This window comes from Gossypium hirsutum, chromosome A01 (assembly GCF_007990345.1).
Source record: "Gossypium hirsutum isolate 1008001.06 chromosome A01, Gossypium_hirsutum_v2.1, whole genome shotgun sequence".
Classification (NCBI taxonomy): domain Eukaryota; kingdom Viridiplantae; phylum Streptophyta; class Magnoliopsida; order Malvales; family Malvaceae; genus Gossypium; species Gossypium hirsutum.
Genome location: NC_053424.1, coordinates 114373666 through 114393078, shown reverse-complemented (window position 1 = coordinate 114393078; position 19413 = coordinate 114373666). Strand labels below are relative to the sequence as shown.

The following is a 19413-nucleotide window of genomic DNA, read 5'->3' as shown; positions in this document are numbered from 1 at the left end:
GTCAGATTTGGATTGGGCTTTAAAAATAGGCCTGTTTGATATGTAAGACCCAACTCAATCTAAAAATTGACTCAAATAGAAATGCTAAAATCCTGATCTGACCTACCCGTATTAAAATTTTACTAAGATAGGTGCAATTAAACAAGTAAATGCCGCTAATATAGTAGTAAAGTTAATAATAAAACAATAATTATACAATATCCAAATAATAACAATAAAATAGTAACAAAATACTAGTAAAATGACATTAAAACAGCAGGAAACAATGGAAAAACAATAGCAAAACAACAATTTTCTTTTTGCAAATTCAAGCCGGGCCAATCTAAGCCCAAACTGAAAACCTTACTCGAGGCCTAGCTCGTTTTCTAAACAAACTATGTTTTTTGCCCAAACTAATTTTTTAAGCCTATATGTTTGTACAAACCTTCTTACTTTTTTAACGGACCTTTAGGCTAGCCCGCAGACATTCATTATATTATTTGTTGATTTGGGGTACAGGATTCTTTTTATGAAGTTGACTGGATTTTTTGATCCACTGATTATAGGTTTATAGGTAGCTAACCAATGTAACACAAATTAATTAACGACGACTATAGTTTGATTTCATTTAAAATTTTATCTCGTGTCACAGATTGGTTAGTGACAGCTCTACTTTGATTTTATCTAAGATTTTGTCTTATGTCTAACTTAACTTAGGTCTCTGTACTCTAGGCGACATTATGACACCAACACTAGTTAGTACACATATTATTACTTGCACTATGTTTTGTTACATCTTAAATAGTAGCAAAATTCTACAACTATTGTTCGTAGGGTAAGATGATGCGTTAAATTGCCTTTTTATTTTTAACTAGGATGTAATCAGCGTTACAACATTTAAGATATACCTAGAGTTAAGGATTAACTAACATCAACTGATAAAACGAAACTCCAACTATCATATAAAAGCTTCAACTATTGAAGTATTTTCATGAAGATTTTACAATTTGTGATCACCCACATCCTATCAGACCTTTAGCTTAATTCTAAAAATGAAAAACGCCAACAGTAAACAATGTTTATACCTGGGATAAAGTTCTTAATCAGTAACTAAATGTAAATTAGAAAATATGATAGAAGAATACCTGCCAGCAGGAAGTACACAGACAACACATTCTCAAGATCTAAGTACACCCTTTTTAACATACCCAAATCTAGGAACTTCAAGAAATGTTTCAGCCGACAGATTAAAATCTTCTTAATCCTTTTGCGGTATCATCCGAGCCAACGGATATAAAAAGGCCTTAAGGTAAGATGGGAAGCTCAGTCTTAGCGAAGGAGAAGAAACTTACACGCCCGTTTTCTACATGACAGAACTTAAAAGGGATGGCACCATGCTTTATTTCAAGGGCCTCAATTTCTACTCTGGATGATGGACTGCACCTGTAAGAGAAGACAAGAGAAAAAACAATAAGATATATAGACAATAACATTGGAAATTTTCATGTTAAAGATTGATTGTCATGTTTTCAAGTTGGGGTCAAAATTAAGTCAATACAAGTCCAACGATGGTTAAACTCATAACAATTTAAAGGTTGAACAAAAATTATGCCAAATAGTAGAGGACTATAGAAGAGGCTTAATAGAGTCAGGAAAGCTAGCATATAATAACATATGAAGAAAAGCTCTACATAAACTACTTTCTTTTCAGCAGCTTCTGCAAAAGAACTATAATAACAAGATACTCAACTAAGTCAATTTATATTTTAGCTTATAGAGCCTAACCAGTTTTGACAAAAATGTGAAGAACAATATTAATTGTGTGATTCTATATTCAGCTGTCTTTAGAAAAAATAAGGAGAGTCTCAGGTTGATAGCAACAGAGGAACAGAGAAATTAAGAAAAGTTCACAAAGTATTACTTCTAGTAAATCCAGATTTTAATTTGTTTTTCTTTACCATGATAATTTTGCAGTAAAACCAATGCACCTCAGCCTTATGTGTCTCAAAAATGCAACAATTTTTTTTATTAATGCAAAGCCTTAGAAATTTGAACACAGTCATTTCATGACTAGTTCTTCCTCCGAAATTGTTACCTTGATGTGTAAGCAACAATACATCCTTCTCAAATACAGTTTCACCATTAGCTATTCGACATCAATGAGAAAGAAAATCTTAAGTGGGAAAATAGCCCAACACAAAATATGAATGAAAGAAATGAAGTAAATCTGCATATTCATGAGTGTAGAAGAGTCCTCAAACTCTTGGATAAGCAATATAATCTCACCTACTTATGTATAGAACAAAACTCGGATCACCTGGAGAAGACTTTCTAAACTTGCTGTTAGGAAGATAAACATTAAAAGCTGGACTCACATCTGTAATCTGCATATTATTGAACAACTCAATGACAGAATTCTCGTCTTTCGGCTCCAATTCTAGCATCTCATTACTCTCTTGACTGCCTTCAAGTGAACAAGTTCCAGACTTAATCTGTTGACCCTTCACAGACCAAGGAATACCATGGCGCCCAACTACATAGCCAAGAGATTTTAGGTGCTTATACACCTCAAAAAGCTCCCAATAGCATCCACTCTTCCCATTTGAAAGCTTTTCATATAGTTCTTTTAGAGAAAGATGTATGTCATTTCCATCTAAAACGTGCAACGCCCCTATTTCAATCAAAAACCTAGAAAATTATTTCTAAAAAATTAAAATAAAGAACTAAAACTTATCAATAACAAAAATTTTAAGTCAAGTTGGGTTTCACCTACAGAGTTTCCTCAATGAAGCAATATGTGTTGCCATTGCGAACTATCCCCATAGTCACCCACATCTTACCCTTCTTTTCAACAACCTCAGCCATAGCCAAATCATCAACCCATCGAGCCTTTGAGATATCTTTCCTGAAACAAGTTTTAGTCATATAATTCAAGTTCAAATAATCCAGTAGAATTAAGTCAATTAACTCTAGATAGCTAGGGCTTGGTATAGTCATTACTAAGAAAATGTGGGTAGACAAAACTATATTGTGCCATAGTCAAATGTAAAAAGGCAATATTGTTTAATATTAAATAAAGTATGCCATTTATATTCAAAAAGCAAAATTTGGGTATTGCAAAGAACTTTGGAGATTTTTATTATATCCTTTTCCTCATCTTCCCAAATGAAAATAAGTCTTTTAAATTGCTGACATTCAAAATGCAAAGTAACCAAAAGAGTACCTAAACTGTAATTTGGATAAGAACCCAGATGAGTAACAATCCTCTTCATCATCGTCCTCATTTCTGTCTTGAAGATAAACCTCATTGTCTGAACAACTTCCCCAATCATCGCTGCCCATTATAAATACAGAAATTGCTGCAGAAAATATGAGTGTGTGAAAAGCATGGCTGAAAGCATTCTACAAATAACGAAGTAAGCTAAAAACATTCTGGGTGTCGGCACTGGAAATTGAATATAGCAGAGTGAGGTAGAGGCACAAATGAACCATAACTCAAAATCTAAACGACTCAAGTAGAAAATTAGGGTTGAAAAATTACCTTAATAGTTTCCTGGTCTATCGGAAACTTGAAGGAAAGGGAGGGCGTGGGTCAGAGACTGGAGGAAGAGGAAGACAAACACCAGGCTGCGACGATAGTGGTGTTAGACTTGTTTGTTGGTTGGCGGCGGAGATGCAGCACAGAAACGAGAGTTGTCGGGATTTTTTTAATTTTAGAAAGGAAAAATTTTATATACTAGGTTTTTGGAAATCTTAGATCTACTTTTTACAAGTTTTCAATTGAATCTTCTTTTAACGAGGAAATGATTTTGAAAATTTTCTATCGTGACAAGTAAAAATAATAATGAAAATAAATAAATATTAACCATGGCCTATTTTATCGTAATGGATGTAATCAGAAATGAATTTCGCCCTCTAAGGTTAATGTTTTCATCCGATGGGGTTATAAATGATATCGCTTAAAATAGCTAAAATTAACAAATATGGTTCAAAGAAGATATTTGTTGTTTATCAAATTTTTCTTTATGTTTTTGGAAATTAATAAAGAAATTTTATCCAAAAATAATTATGTGTGATACATGTCACAGACATGGACTAAACCAGACAATAACAATACGTTTTGTATTAGGTTTTTAACCATGATAAACACTTTTGTCATAGTCTATATACACAACTATTTCTTTGCATTCCTACAATGATAACATATATAAATGGGATCCAACAAAATTGAGGGAAAAAATTTATTGTAATAATTAAACTCGAGAATTCTTTACCTCATATTTTTGTTCTCATTGTTAATATAAATCATTTCAACTTAAATAAACTCCCAAAAACACCCCATAAGAAAATAACATCAAAAACATCAGAATTTACTTATAATTTTAATAAATTTAGTGACCAAATTATAATTTTTTAAATTAACAGAAATAAAAACTTACTCGTGATTAATAGTGTGATTTACTCTTTCGCAAAAACAACAACATCAAATTCTTATCCATTAAATCAATTGAATTTATATTAAAGGTAATAAATGTTGTGTATTATTCCAATTATAATTTTTTTTTGAAATAATAATTTTTTTATTTTTAAATTACATTTATGTAAAAACATTTACTTCTCTTTTCTTTCTACTTTTAAAACTTATCATAGTTATATCTTTAAGGTAACGCCATCGTTACATATACTAAAATGATTAGTATACATTTAATATAGGGTAAATTACATTAGTAGTCCCATAACTATTAGTAATTTTTTTTATCACCTAACTATAAAAAGTTACAAAATGATCATTCAATTATTTAAATTTGTCTTTTTGGTCACCCAACTATTTTAGAGTTTTGGGTGTATCTATTTTTACGTTAGTCAACTGGTGGTTAAAAAAGACAAAATTGGGAAGTGCGATGATCTTTTTATAACTTTTCATAATTGGGTAACCCAAGTTTCAAATTATCCCTTGAAATTTTATTATTGATCAAATTGGTCTCTCTCTCAAAAAAATTTAAAGCAATTTAATCTTTTTAAATTTCTAAAGTGAGCAACTAAAGACAATTGATAATAACATTAATGTTTTTATGTCAATTATACATAATTTTAATTTGTTTAATAACAAATGTAGCTCTAGATGTTTTATATATTTTGTGAAAATGTTACATATTAAGTTTGTTAAATCAAGACGAAAATGATACTTTAAAGGCTAGATTTGTTATTACGTCAATAAATATGATGTAAAATTGATGAATAATATTAACATTGTGATCGATTATTTTTAGTTGTTCACTTTTTAAATTAACAGTAATTAAAGTATTTTTGTTTTTGTAGTGGAATCAATTTTCTAAATACCGAACTTGAGAGAGACGAGAGAGATATTTTTACCAAATTTTTTTATCGTCCAATTATGAAAAATTACAAGGTAGTCGCATAAGAGTAAATTTAATATAATTGTTTGAATTAATTGGGAAAAAACAAGGACTTGAAAAGAAAATAGTGCGTAGAAGGTTTGTAGTAAAGCAAAAATATGAAACCTAGTTAATTTATTGAAGCAGTATTAGTTTATTTCATTTGAGAAAACAGTCACATCTTTGATGGAGTTTTTGAGATACAGATATTCCATACGTGATGACCTCTAATGTTAAGGTGAGTTACATTAAAACCCAACTGGGGCAATGAGACGTAAAACTGGAGCAAGTCATCGTGGCAGATTTTGCCCATTCCACGCACAAGCTCAACGCAACATTGCTCCGAAATATCTTCATCTTCTAAAACGGCTTTCACAATGTTTTCCCCACATTCCCTGCTCATCTTCTCGATGCATTCTTCCATGGTTTTATAGAAACCTGGTTCTGGTTCTGGTGGGATTGTAATCATGAACTCCTCTTCGCTTGTTACCATTGAAGCTGCGATTAATATGGATGAGAGCAAAGCAATCGCCATGGATAAGTTGTGGTTGAGTTTTGCCATGGTGATGGTGGTGTGGTTAATTTGATGCCAAGAGAAGAGAGACGATCAATTGGTATGAATTTTTAGGTTGGGAGTTGGGGGATTATATTAGATTTGTTGGTTTAATGTTACAAGAAAGCAAACGTATGTAAAATGTTATTATGGGGTTAGTAACTTCAACTGTTTATTATGGGGATTCAACTGAAATTTGATATTTTAATGCTTTTGAGAAGTAACGAAAATGAACCATTGCTTTACCGCCCTACATAAATATATATACATGTATGTATGTATGTATGTAAGTATGAATACATGCATGAAATTTTTTTTTCGGGAATTAAATTATATATTTTTACGATAGTAAAAGTATAATTTTAACATTTTAATAGTTTATATTTTTATAATTTTTAAAAGATTAATTTAAAATTTTATAAATTGTAAAGAAGTTAAAGCTCTTGTTTCACCACTGATGGCTTTGTTGCTTTATATATTTATTTTGTCTGTGATTGGAGATGTTCATGAATTGGGTCGGGTTGAGCCTAGACATGATATTAATATACTTTATATTTACCCAAGCCTAGCTGATGCGGTCGTTGAGAGCACTAAAAATATCCTATTCCCTGTAAAATAACGAAAGAGAAATAGTAAAAGGGAAGTAGGGTCGAATCCTCAGGGACCGGATTATACGAATGCTTGTTTCTCGAAATCCTAGGCAGAATCGTGCCCAAGAAAACCTGCGTTCCTAGAAAAAATAAAAATAAAAACAGAATTTAAGAATTGATTTTGGAAGCAAAAAATAAAATAAAAACAAAATTTAAAATTTACTGAAATTATGATTACGAAAATAATAAAAATAATAAAGAGAGTTTTAAGAGAAAAGAAATTATTATGGGAAAGTTCCAGCCTCCGGTTGTCTCATTCCGCCTTGGGCTCAATCCTTGGCTTTTGGATGATCCTTCTCGACTCAAGTAAGTCAATTATAGCGGAAGAGGACGCCTACGACCACCAGCTCCAAAAATTAGACTTACGATTTTTAGGGAACTTGACTCTAGCCAATAATCTATGCTAGATCAACGCTTCTCAATGGCGAATCCCACGCCATTTTGTCTCTTTGGCTCGCCAACCTCTGACGTAGTAAGTTAATGAACTGACTATGCAATCCTTCCAAAACATACAAAGCGGCCGCCTTTGCATATACTGAAGCGTCAGCCCGGAGTGCGGAGAAACGATGAATACTTGGTGAGAAGGCTAAGTACGGATTCTAGGCCTCAAGAACCCTTTTTGGAGAAATATTGACAACTTTTGGCTAGAAGGGTTTTAGTGGCTCATGATAATGGTGGAAAAGAAAATAAATATAAAAATAGAAAAGGGAATTTTATTGAAAGAAAATATGAAGAAACAAAAGCCTAGACTTTCCGGGGGAGAGTGTTTACAGAAAAAGATGCTACCAAATAGAGTCACTTCACCCCCTATTTATAGTGCTAGGGAGATAGTCTAATTGAACTTAAATTCTGAAAAGATAAATACATTTAATTAAAAATAAACAAAGATAATTAAAATAAAATCCTAAATTTGAATAATCCTAATAATTATCTTAATATTAATTATCCTAATAAAATAAAATAAAATAGAGTCTTCCAAAATAAAATCTCTTCTATTTGCTTTTAAGTCCTTGTGCCTTCCATGTTCGTACTTTTGGCACAATATTTGTCCCACATTGCATATTGGCCCATTTGATCTCCAAATTGACGCTTTTTCCCTTGAATTTACTTTTCGCCTCCAATTTAGTCCCTAAAAGATAAAAAGACATAAATAACTCAAAATAAACACATGATTAATATATAAAAACACGTCATTTTAGAGTATTATCACTAGCTCATCCTAAAATGTGGACTTAAAATTTTGCCCAAACCCAGCCATATTTATAGAAGACTAACCCAAGTACATTTTAGGTCCACCCATATTATTTTGTAATATTTAAAACTTTTTTACATTATATTATTTTAATATTTAATAATATTATACATTTTTTATTTATTGAAAATTTTTATATAATCATCTTAACTTTATTTTAATGTTTACATTAGAGTAATATATATATTTAGTATATGTTTATTTTTTTAATTTGTTCTAAATTATATAATATATAAAAATAACATAATATAAAGTATTATAAACTTAAAAACGGGCGCCTTAAATGTTCAAATCTGAGCCCGACCTATATTTTAAACGGGCCTAATTTTTTTATCCAAGCTCATTTTTCGAGCCTAATATTTGCACCCAAAACCTTTCAAATTTTTGACAAACCTAGACAAGCAGCTTTGTAATACCCCGAAAATTTTTACAGTAAAATATTATCTGTGATATAGTAAAATAAGGAAATAAAGTGACAAAAAGGGAAATTTTGAGTTATGTCAATATAGGGAAGAATATTATGATATATTAATTCAAGAAAGGACTAAATTGCAAAGATGAGAAAAGTCTTGTTGTACAAGAGTAAAAACTCAAAATTTAAGGGGTTGAAGTGTAAATATAAAAAGTTGAAGGACTAATGGTTCAAATATTTTAAGGGTGGAATGATCTAGAAACCAAGAAAAATTGATGAATTAGGGCCAAATTGAATAGGTGAAAAATTATGAGGGAGTAAATCGTAATTTTACTAAATTAAGTGATGACTCAAGGATGGAATTCTAAAAGATCATGAAGGGCAAAATGGTCAATTAGTAAGAGAGAGAATTCTAGAATGTAATGATTATGTTGATGATATTTTAAATTAATTAATTAGATAAATATTATTTTATTAATATTTTTATGAGATATTTATTATTATATTATTAGTATTTATTTAGTATAAAAGGAAGGAAAGATGAATAATTATCATCATCTTTCCTTTCCCATACAAACCAACGTAAGAGAAGAAGAAGAAAATAAGTTTTCTTTCTTTATAATTTAGTCCTTTCACCAAAAATTCATTATTTTCACCTAAAAATTGAAAGAATTTCCATAGCTATCAAGAGAGAAAGATAGCAAGGAGATGACGGAGAGCAAGAATATCAAGTTGGATTCAAGAAATAGAAGCTGGAGGAGAGAGAAAAATCAAGTTAAAGATTGAAGTCAATAAGAAAAGGTAAGAACATCAAGGTTTCAATATATTTTTAAGTTTAATATTGTTGAAAAAGCATGGAATTGATGTTGATTGATAGTTTTCTTATATATGGTCTTATGTTCTTGTCATGTTAGTGAAGAGAAAATAAGAGAAAGTGATGAGAAATACTGTAGAAAAAGAAAATAAGGGTGTTATAAACATGGTAATTAATATCTTGCACTAAAACAGTTCTGGACAGCAGCAGTAGTATAACTTTGAAAAATCACCAAAAATTGTATAAATCGAATTATAGGATGAATAAAATATGAAATTAAATATTATTGAGTCTAGTTTCTTATAAAATAAATTATGTAAGCAATTTAATTGTAAATCATTAGATATAATAAATTTTGTGAGACAAGGTCAGAATGATCTTGGGTTCCTCTGTTCTGACTTTTAAAAATCATCAAAAATTGGATAAAAATAATTATGGGATTAAATTTATATTTTTAGAATCTTTAATGAGTCTATTTTCAATATAAATAAACGGAAAAATCATTAAAATTCTATACGAGGAGATAAGTAATTTTTAGTGAAGAAGGGTCATAACTATCAAACAGCAGAACAGGGGTAACTTTAAAGAATAAACTGTATTTATTGACTAAACCAAAAATTCTGAAAATTTTCTGGTAAGAAAATATATAAGTCTAGTTTCAGGGAAAATTAGTGGATCTTAATTTAGAGTTCTATAGCTCCAGATATAAATAATTTAGTTATTATGACACAGATGGACAGCTTGAATATTCATAAAAGTAAATAATAAAGATTATAGATAATGTTACTTACAAATGTGTTATATACATTAAGGATGTGGAATGGAGAGGAGGAGGAGGAAAATATATATGAATATTCAGCTAGCATGGCTAATTTGCATGTTTTAGGCTTAAGGACTAAATTGAATAAAAGTAAAACTTTAGGGGGCAATTTTGTAAAAATCTCAAAATGACCAAATTGAAGGGAATGAATTGTTTTATTATCTAAATTAATAAATTGAATGAAATTATCAATTTAAGATCGGGTGAAAATTGGGAAAATGGTAAATTACCAAAATGTCCCTAAATCTTGATATTTCTGCAATTTCGCTAGGTAAGTTCGTATAATTTGAATTATATTCTTAAATGCTTGAAATGTATGTTTTTGATATGAATATGATTTAAATGTTCATTGTATGAAAATTGATGAAACATTAACATATTTGATAAAAAGGGGAAGAAATCCCGGTTGAATGAAAGGAAAATTCAATGGATCTCTGAAAAGGAATTGACAGCAAAAAGGATCTAGCCCGGACGGGTGATCCTATCTTGATATAGCCCTCCCGAAGAATACGTGTAAATGGATTTAGCCCGGACGGGTAATCCGAATCAGGGTCTGAATTTAGCTTGGACTGGTAATTCAGATCCAAGCTCATTAGAGTAATTGTCGTTGCAGGGGATTTAGCCTGGACTGGTAATCCCGACAATACTCTATGAGTTTATATTACAGGGAATTTAGCCTGGACTGGTAATCCCATTGTAAGGATGAGGTTCGCAGGAGTGTGCTCTCTGATATGAAATGTGTAAGACCATGGTTGAAAGATACCATGGCAACTTGATATGAAATGAATAAGACCATGGTTGAAAGATACCATGGCAACGCGATATGAAATGAATAAGACCATGGTTGAAAGATACCATGGCAACATGACAGAAAATGAGTAAGACCATAGTTGAAAGACACTATGGCATCATGTCAAAGATAAATAAGACCGTGGATGGAAGACACAATGACATCTATTAAACAATTGATATTCAGGTAATATGTATCAGATGACGAATGGTTATATGAAATGGTTGTGTGAAATGTTTATAAGAACTGGTCATATGGAAATATATGTACAAAATAGTTGTATGAAATAATTATGAAGATAGATAAACGAAATAAGAATAAGTACATGGAATATAATTTATATTAAGTTTGATATAAACTTTACCGGAATAAATATGCATAAAATATATGGAAATGATGGAGCATGAAATATTGATATAATGAAATGATTGATATATACTTATGAAGAAACGGTAAGAGAATGATATGTTTCATGACATGTACATATGATTATCTTTGATATGTTGATACAATGAAATTATGTAAGTAAAGACAATTATTAAACTCAAGTGTGACATGTTGAGAAAATAAGTATATCAATGTTGAATTTATATGAAATATGTGCAAGTATACTAACAATGATGTTGTTTGACGCTTAGACAAGTGCCAAGCTATTGATTGAATGGTAACATGTTTAATTATAAGAAGCATTGAAATGGTAAGTACTTAGATAAAAATAAAATTTTAGATTTTGCGAATTTTTTTTTATGATCTCGATTTAATTTCGGTTGGTTTTTAATGTATGTTTGGGGCTTCGAGGGCCCAATAGAGAGACGTTATGATTATTTTCAAAATATGAACAATAAATGACTCATAATTATTTGAAAATATTCAGTAAACTCCGGTAATGCCTCGTACCTATTCCGGCAATGGATACGGGTAAGGAGTGTTACAAGCTTGACCTATGAACAAGTCTATATGTGATTCAACAATCTCATAGTTTCTTCTTCTTCTTCTTTTTTTTGAAAAAAAATACTTTTATTTTCGTATTTTATAACATAAATATTGTTAATAGCCTCTGGTGTGAAAAGAAAAAAATGTTTGTGACATTGAGATGAGCCCACAACAACTAAGATAAAATTGAAAATACCCTTTCTCTCATATTACTCTTTCACTACATAATTTAATATTTTAAAAAGAAATTTATATCGAATTCAAACAATGCATGCATGTATTACTAATGTAAAATAACTGTGCTAGAATCAAGTAATTTACCCATTCTTATGTATTTGCACGACCATACTATGAAATATCGACTGTTGTATCCATTTAGTTACGTAATAGATTAAGTTTTCAAAATTGGATAAGTAGTCAAAATAGTTTACTGATTTTTGATTCGATTCAATCGATCTGTTTGTTTGATTCAATTGAATAAGTTATTTAGAATAACAATTAAAATAGTAAAAAAGAAGAAGAGAAAATCGGTTCAACTAAACTAACCTTTTATTTTGAATTAATATCTCAACTAATTCCCAATTCGACCGACTGGTCCAATTTTGAAAACAATGCGACTCAATGATGACAATAAATTCTAGCAAAGGTGTGACTAGGCCTGTTCATGAATTGAATTATCCGATATACAAAATTTGTGAGGATTTAGATAAAAATATCAAGCATGAAAAAGGATATTGGATAAAAAATAAATTTGTTTAAAATATGTATTGGGCTTATGCTTTAAATTCAAAGCCCAACTCCGAGCCCAAATCCAAGACGGGTGACTGATGAATATTTATTTCGTTATTTTATTAAGCAATTATGGACCGAGACCTTTGCATTGGGCCTAAAACCAAAGAATGACATCTGTTTTAAGCTTTACCAGTGAGCAGTGATAAATTAGATATACAACCAGGGGAAAAAAAAATCAGAAACATTTTCTGGTAAGTGAAGGAAAAGCAGAGTCAGTGAAGAAGATGGAGACCAAACCCACAGAGATTGGGAGTTCTAAGATGTTTGGAGGGTACAACAAAAGATACAAGCATTTCAGTCCCACCCTCGGCTGTTCCCTGACTTTCCATATCTACTTCCCTCCTTGTTCTTCTCCTTCCCACAAGTTCCCTGTATGTTCTTTCCCTTTCCCACTTTTTTCTATCTTTTTATTACTATTTTCATTTTGATTTTTTTTTGTAAAGGTTTACTTCATGTTTTTTTAATGGTTATGGTCTGATGGGATGAAGTTAGTAGAAAATTTGGGTTCTACTTTTTTCAGCAATAGCTTCGGAAATACGTTTTCCATTGTTGGAATTCGAATTTCATTTTTGTTATATATGATCTCGTTGGCTACTAAATTAGTTGGCTTAAACTTAGGTTACACTCAAGTTATGATTTTTTTTTTTCATAATAAGAGCTGGATTTGTGGGGAAGAATTGTTTTTCTTCTCTTTTTCGTTTAGTCTGCATTTGTGTTCTGATTATGACTTTTCAGATTCTAATATGAGAACCCTAGGAAAAAGTTACCCTATTAATTTCCCTTTTGTTAATTTTTTTCCCCTTCATTCCATTTTTTTTATTTATTTTCTTCTTTTGTTTGTCCTAGCCCTTTTTCAATTAGAAATTTCAAATTTTATACAATTAAGTTTGAAAGTTTTAATTAGTTCTACAATCATGTTTAATTACTATTTTAATTAACTTGAATTATAACTCAATTATCTTTCAAATTATACTAAGTTCAGTTAGTAAAAGTAAATCTCATTCATGATGTTATATTCAAAGTACATTTATCCTGTCAAACTCTATATATTTTTTTCAAAAGATCATTTTAAATGGTAGATGGGAAAAAGAAAATACACTCATTCAAATTAATCAGAGTGAGTAATTCTATTGTTTACATCTGTTAATCAAGAAGGTTAAAAAGAAATAAAGGAAAATCCACAACATCAAGGTTCTCATGAATATAACAAAAAATTTATAGATTGCTGTACTTTGTAAAATTGAGGGCTAACTTCAATTTTTTCCCTAAAAATAATAGGGATCTAAATGTATTTCCAATTTTCATAAAAAAAAAGTGTATTCTCAATCAAACCTCGGGGTATTTTGTATGTCACCCTGCTTTTTATTGTGAGTCCCCTTTATTTGTTTCATTTGTGACATGTTGGGTTTTATTTTTGTTTTGGCTACATTTTGGTTCTGGGGTAGTATTATGATATTTTCTAATCTATGAGATTCTCAAACAGTATTGTCTTGCATTCATCTTTGAGCAGATACTTTACTGGCTCTCTGGACTTACTTGCACTGATGAGAATTTCATAATCAAGTCAGGAGCACAACGTGCTGCTTCAGCTGAGGGTGTTGCTCTAATTGCTCCTGATACATCTCCAAGTAAGTGGTCAGCCCATTTTAGCATATTCTTGACATGGGTTTTTGGAATTCTGACTAGATACTTCAATATTGATTAATTGTGCTTCTGCTTGTCATTTCTTCCCTTTGATCGAGGATTTGAGTCAGTTCAACCAAGTTATCTTGACCCTACTTATCCTTTTAGTTTTTGTCTATTCTGTTGAGGCTGTAGGAATTCTAACAGCTAAGAAATTGAAACAAAAGCAAACGTAATTGAAATGGGATAGAAGCATATATGGTTCTGGTTTTTCCAGAATCCTTGTGGGTTTAAAACTCTCTTAACTTAATGATAAAGATTGATCCTACTAACCCTCTAGTGGAGTATTATGATAGAACTTGTACTGAAAGCCACATGCTAATCACATGACTATTAAATATTTAATAAAAGATGCAACACATAGACTCAAATAAAACAATGTAGAACAAAAACTTAATGATAAAGACTGGTCCTACTAATCCTCTAGTAGAGTATTTATGCTAGATCTCACTTCTTTCACATCGAAAACCTCTTGGATAACTTCACTTTGCTTGCTGGAAGTTGACTAACTTGTTTGGTAATAACAGTTGTGTTTCCTTTGTCAAAACTCTCAAGTGTATACAGGTCTAAAGCATTAAGCTTCTACGTCATTATCTACCCTTGCTTCTTGTGGCAATGGCACCAAATCAAGCACATGTCGTGGGTTAAGGCCATATGCAACCTCAAAAGGAGTCTTCTTTATAGTTCTGTTAACTGAATTGTTGTAAGCAAATTCAGCTTGTTGTATAACTGAATCCCAGCTGTTCACATGGTTTCTGGCTGAGCTTCTCAGCAAGTTTTCCAAACTCCGGTTAACTGCTTCAGTTTGTTCATCAGTTTGTGTATGGCATGTGCTGGAATACTTCAATTCAGCCCCTTATTTGTGCAGCAAGGGTCTTCAAAAATGCCCCCAAAACTTGACATCGTTGTTTGAAACATTTGACGTAGTAACACCATGGAGCTGCACTATTTCCTTAAAAACAAATCGACAATTTGCAATGCATCCGCTGTTCTAGAGCAAGTCAGTGTTTTGCAACTTCTCTTTACTAAGCTGACAAACAAAACACCACCTGACAGATCTCGCGCATCGTTGTACATATGTGGCCAAGAATAACGAACTGTCACCAATGCCATTGTTTCGTCTCTGCCAAAATGCCCTCCAAGACCATTCCCATGAAGTTCTCGTATAGTTTGTTCACCAAATGACCCTTCTAGAATGCACAATTGGTTGCCTTTGAAAAGATAACCATCATGCAACCTGTAGGCAATTTCTTTACAGCTTTTGACCTTTGTAACTCCCTCACAATCTGGTTGAAATACGGGTCTGCCATATATTGATTCTTTAGCTCCTCAAATCGTGTAACTTGCGAACTCATCATACTTATAATAATTGACTGGCTACCCAAAGCATCTGCCATTACTTTGTCTCTCTTGACTTACCTGAAGTAGAAGTTGGCTCTAGAGCATATACACTATAGACTCTATGATTTGACCAATATTTCTCTTCTCTCTCTATGTCTTTTCCTTTTTATATCATCCAAGTAACAGAAAGCAAGAATGAACACATTGTCAAGAAACTATCTTTAACTTATATATATATTTTCAAGTAGGATGCATACTGCAACTAATTAACTGTTTGTTATCTGTACACATGTTATTTGGATACAAATTTCTCCAAAATGCCTTTCTTAGTTCAATATAAATTATCGTTTTCAAAATGTCATTTTATCTACTAAATGTACAGAGCTGATTTCCTTTCTCCCCCCTTTCTAATCTACAGGAGGCCTGAATGTGGAAGGAGAGGCTGACAGCTGGGATTTTGGTGTAGGTATGCAGCATTTGGATTGTTTAAATTTGAATTTCCGGATATCTTTTATGGTAAATCCTAAACATTTGTACCCAATATCAAACTGTTCTATATCTTATGGCTTAATTCTGGAGAACTCTTCCTGGGGAAAAAGGTGCCATTTCAGTTTTATGTTACAAACTGAAGCATGCACAATATTTCTTTTAGCAGGGAATCCTGGAAAAAATCAAAGGTGAAGGCTTCATTTGGGTGGAATTTCCACTGCACCACTAAGGGTCCAGTGACAAGACAAGCTTCTGTGCGTTGGGAATCCCTTCCCATTGCCATCCAAATGAAGCATTTATTTATTCTATCAGGGAAAGTTTCCTGATAAGAAATAGGATGGTCAATTTTGCTCAAAGGGCATTTGTGTTTGTATGTATGTATATACATGCACACATACATTTGTAATCACTAGAGAATCCGTGAAACTAGATAAGGGAATATGCTACCAAACTGGCAATTATGTTGACTAGAAATTTTTATTTCTTTTTGGTTTTTCGTCCCTTTTTAATCAGAAATCTTAGCAATCTTCTCCTTTTCCTTTTTATGGAATTTTCTGTCAACAAGTTGGATTTGAGTGCAAAATGAGTATTAATAATTTCTTGCTGAGCAAAAGATATAGATGCTTATTAATTTCAGAGCTAGTTTTGATTTTTCTTTTGACCTGACCCAGAAACAATAATTTAAGACATACTTTATTGATTAGGTATCAAATAATATAATTCTGAGTTACCCCCTAGTTTTTACTGGCGATTGGGGATTTAACCACAGAAAAAAATGCATCTTTGCAAAACTTTCCAATGCAATTCTTATTATTGTCTTACCTGCTCCCAGCATTGCTTCCATGTGGGAAACATTATTTTGAAATTTACATGGTGCATTGCTCAATATTTTTCCAACACTGGTTGGCATGAATGGTTGAATATAGATGTGCACGAAGCATATCATTTTGACCAACTTTCTATCTCCTCCTCTCTTCACTTTTTTTTTGTTCCCTTGATTTTTTAAATTTTAGGTGCTGGATTTTATCTTAATGCTACACAACAGAAGTGGAAGAACTGGCGTATGTACGATTATGTTGTGAAAGAACTGCCAAAACTTCTGAGTGAAAATTTTCCTCAACTTGATACATCAAAAGCATCTATTTCTGGTCATTCTATGGGTGGACATGGTGCTCTCACAATTTATCTGAAAAACCTTGATAAGTATAAGGTAGTTGCAGTAGAGATCTTAATTTATTTTATTGACTAAGAATTTCTAATTTATTCTCTAGAGGATGTAGATGTATTCATCTTCACTCTAAGTTCTTGCTTTTATACGTTCTTTGTGCTTTTTCATAGAATTTCTAATTTATTCTCCAGAGGATAACTAAATATTTATTCATCTTACTCTAAGTTGCTTGCTTCAAACCTTCTTTGTTCTTTTTCTTTACAGTCAGCGTCTGCCTTTGCACCCATTGCCAATCCTATAAATTGTCCCTGGGGTCAGAAGGCATTCACAAACTATCTTGGCAACGACAAAGCTGCTTGGGAGGTCAAGTATCATTTGACTAATGAATGCCCTTCATTTTTACCTATTTTTTATTATCTTGGGGTGGAGAACAAATCTAAAAAAGAAGGAAAAAAATTGCAGGAATATGATGCCACTTGCCTGATCAAAAAATTCCATAATGTATCAGCTACCATTTTGATTGATCAGGTAAGATTAAAATCTCTCTTTATAAGTATCACCAAACACAAAACATCTGTCTACTTATAACTCTTTGTTTTCTCGTTTTTATTTACTTATTTTGAAGCAGCTTAGATGTCTTATTTTTCTTCAATCTCATGAGTCTTTCAAGTTCAATAAATTTCTAAGTTACGACATTACTTAATCCTCTAGAGTCTAAATTTGGAGAAGCATATATTCTTTACAGCTTTCAGATTTATTTTGCCAATGATATAACGGTGAAGTATTTTAATATATTACCGCTCTTATTGCTTGTTACCTCTATATATCACAATCTGTTGGCAATGGGGATGGTTTTAGGATTTACACAGTTCTTTAATTTGACAAGAAGACTTGTTCAAGAACAAAAAGAAAGCCTGCTTGAAAAGTATGAAAATTTAGACAACAATCAGAAATCATTATTCAAAATCCGAAGAATGGAGGGGTAGCACTACGAAAAGTATCATATGAGCTATCCTTTTAGGTGTTCGTTTTCAGTCGAGGACAAGTGAGGGAAGGAAATGCTAATATTGGAAAATATGTTTGCTTTTAAATTCTTCTACTTTTCAATCCACATTGTTTATTAAAAGCTGCGTTGGATGAATCAAAATTTTATTTTATGTTTATGTATTTCTGGACGCAGGGGGAGGATGACAAATTTTTACATGACCAACTTCTGGCGCAAAAGTTTGAGGAGGCATGTAGGAGTGTGAATGTGCCGTTGTTATTGCGGTTGCAGCCTGGATATGATCACTCATATTTCTTCATTTCCACCTTCATCGATGATCACATCCGCCACCATGCTCAAGCTCTTAAGCTTTAAGTTCATGAGGTTTTCTGCACTAAAACAAAAATCTAGTAATCTTAAGACCTTGTGAACAAATGTGGATTATTTCCTTTAAAATGCTGGTCTTTCCATTCACTGTTGTGACTTTCGTTTTAACTTTTGAGGATAATTTGCAGTAGTAATAAAGTGAAATTGTTAGGAGTGCTGTTTGGTAAAGTACTTGGTGATACCGAATTTATTACTAGTCTTTTTTATTTTAGGGATAAATTTTAAAATTATACTAATATATTAGTAAGAAAAAGCTCGTCTCAATGTTCTTCATTGAGCAACAGCATAAGACTAGCTAGATCCTCTATGCCTCCATTACCATTAATCAAAAGTCGATCTTTAAAGTTCTGGAAGCATTTACCCCCGGGGGGGGGGGGTAAGCCCCTAGTGAAAGATAATAGTAAACCCAGGGCCGGAATTCAACCTGACAAGATAATAGTAAACCCAAGGCCGAAAGCCAACCTGGCAGGGGAGTCGAGCCTCATCCGATACTTTCGAGTGTCGATACCTCAATCAAAATATTTAGAAACACGTTTTCAAATTTTTATAACACTTGGAAAGATCATCTTATTAATTTTTACTTAATAAAATTAAGCGACTGAAAATCTAATATAATTATTATTAATTTTGTTAACAATAGATATCCATACCATTGCCCCCTAAGGTATGGGACTTTAAGTGCGAAGTTGAGGTCGTTAAAGCTCAAATAAGTTCAATATTAATTAAGTGCTCATAATAATATGGTTAACGTGGTAAAAATGTTTTGAGCAAGGTGTATGTCCGGGAAGAAGCCTCCGGACGTGGGATGTAGCATCACTGATCTAAGATGATCTGAATTGTTATCTTGAGTTCTCTTGCATCATGATAATTCATTGAGTTTGCGCTCTATGTTAAGTATCCTACTCTTTCAAATAAGCGATGTAATGGACAGAGTTGAAGGCTACAATTCTAAACTTGCAAAATTAATCT

General features: G+C 31.8%; 3 protein-coding genes across 4 annotated transcripts; 1 reads left to right on the top strand and 2 right to left on the bottom strand.

Annotated features, from left to right (window-relative positions):
* Positions 1-918: 918 nt before the first annotated feature.
* On the bottom strand, positions 919-3915 carry LOC107922143 (uncharacterized). Of its 2 annotated transcripts, none has more exons than XM_016852012.2 (5): positions 3521-3915; positions 3203-3338; positions 2753-2884; positions 2266-2667; positions 919-1422 (listed from the first exon to the last, which is right to left on the bottom strand). In XM_016852012.2, the coding sequence occupies exons 2-5, from the start codon at positions 3319-3321 to the stop codon at positions 1284-1286; spliced, it is 792 nt and encodes a 263-aa protein (XP_016707501.1). In that variant the 5' UTR covers positions 3322-3338; positions 3521-3915; the 3' UTR covers positions 919-1283. The 2 variants fall into 2 exon arrangements, with proteins under 2 accessions (XP_016707501.1, XP_016707502.1); XM_016852013.2 differs by having other exon boundaries at positions 2753-2879; positions 3521-3842.
* Positions 3916-5457: 1542 nt separating this feature from the next.
* LOC121229535 (protein DOWN-REGULATED IN DIF1 11) lies at positions 5458-6578 on the bottom strand. Its single transcript, XM_041114136.1, has one exon. It carries the CDS (start codon positions 5935-5937, stop codon positions 5551-5553), a length of 387 nt encoding a protein of 128 aa, XP_040970070.1. The 5' UTR covers positions 5938-6578; the 3' UTR covers positions 5458-5550.
* Positions 6579-12555: 5977 nt separating this feature from the next.
* On the top strand, positions 12556-18612 carry LOC107922353 (S-formylglutathione hydrolase). Its single transcript, NM_001327202.2, has 7 exons — positions 12556-12762; positions 13902-14019; positions 15834-15881; positions 16918-17114; positions 17337-17435; positions 17535-17600; positions 18253-18612. Exons 1-7 carry the CDS (start codon positions 12616-12618, stop codon positions 18430-18432), a joined length of 855 nt encoding a protein of 284 aa, NP_001314131.1. The 5' UTR covers positions 12556-12615; the 3' UTR covers positions 18433-18612.
* Positions 18613-19413: the final 801 nt, after the last annotated feature.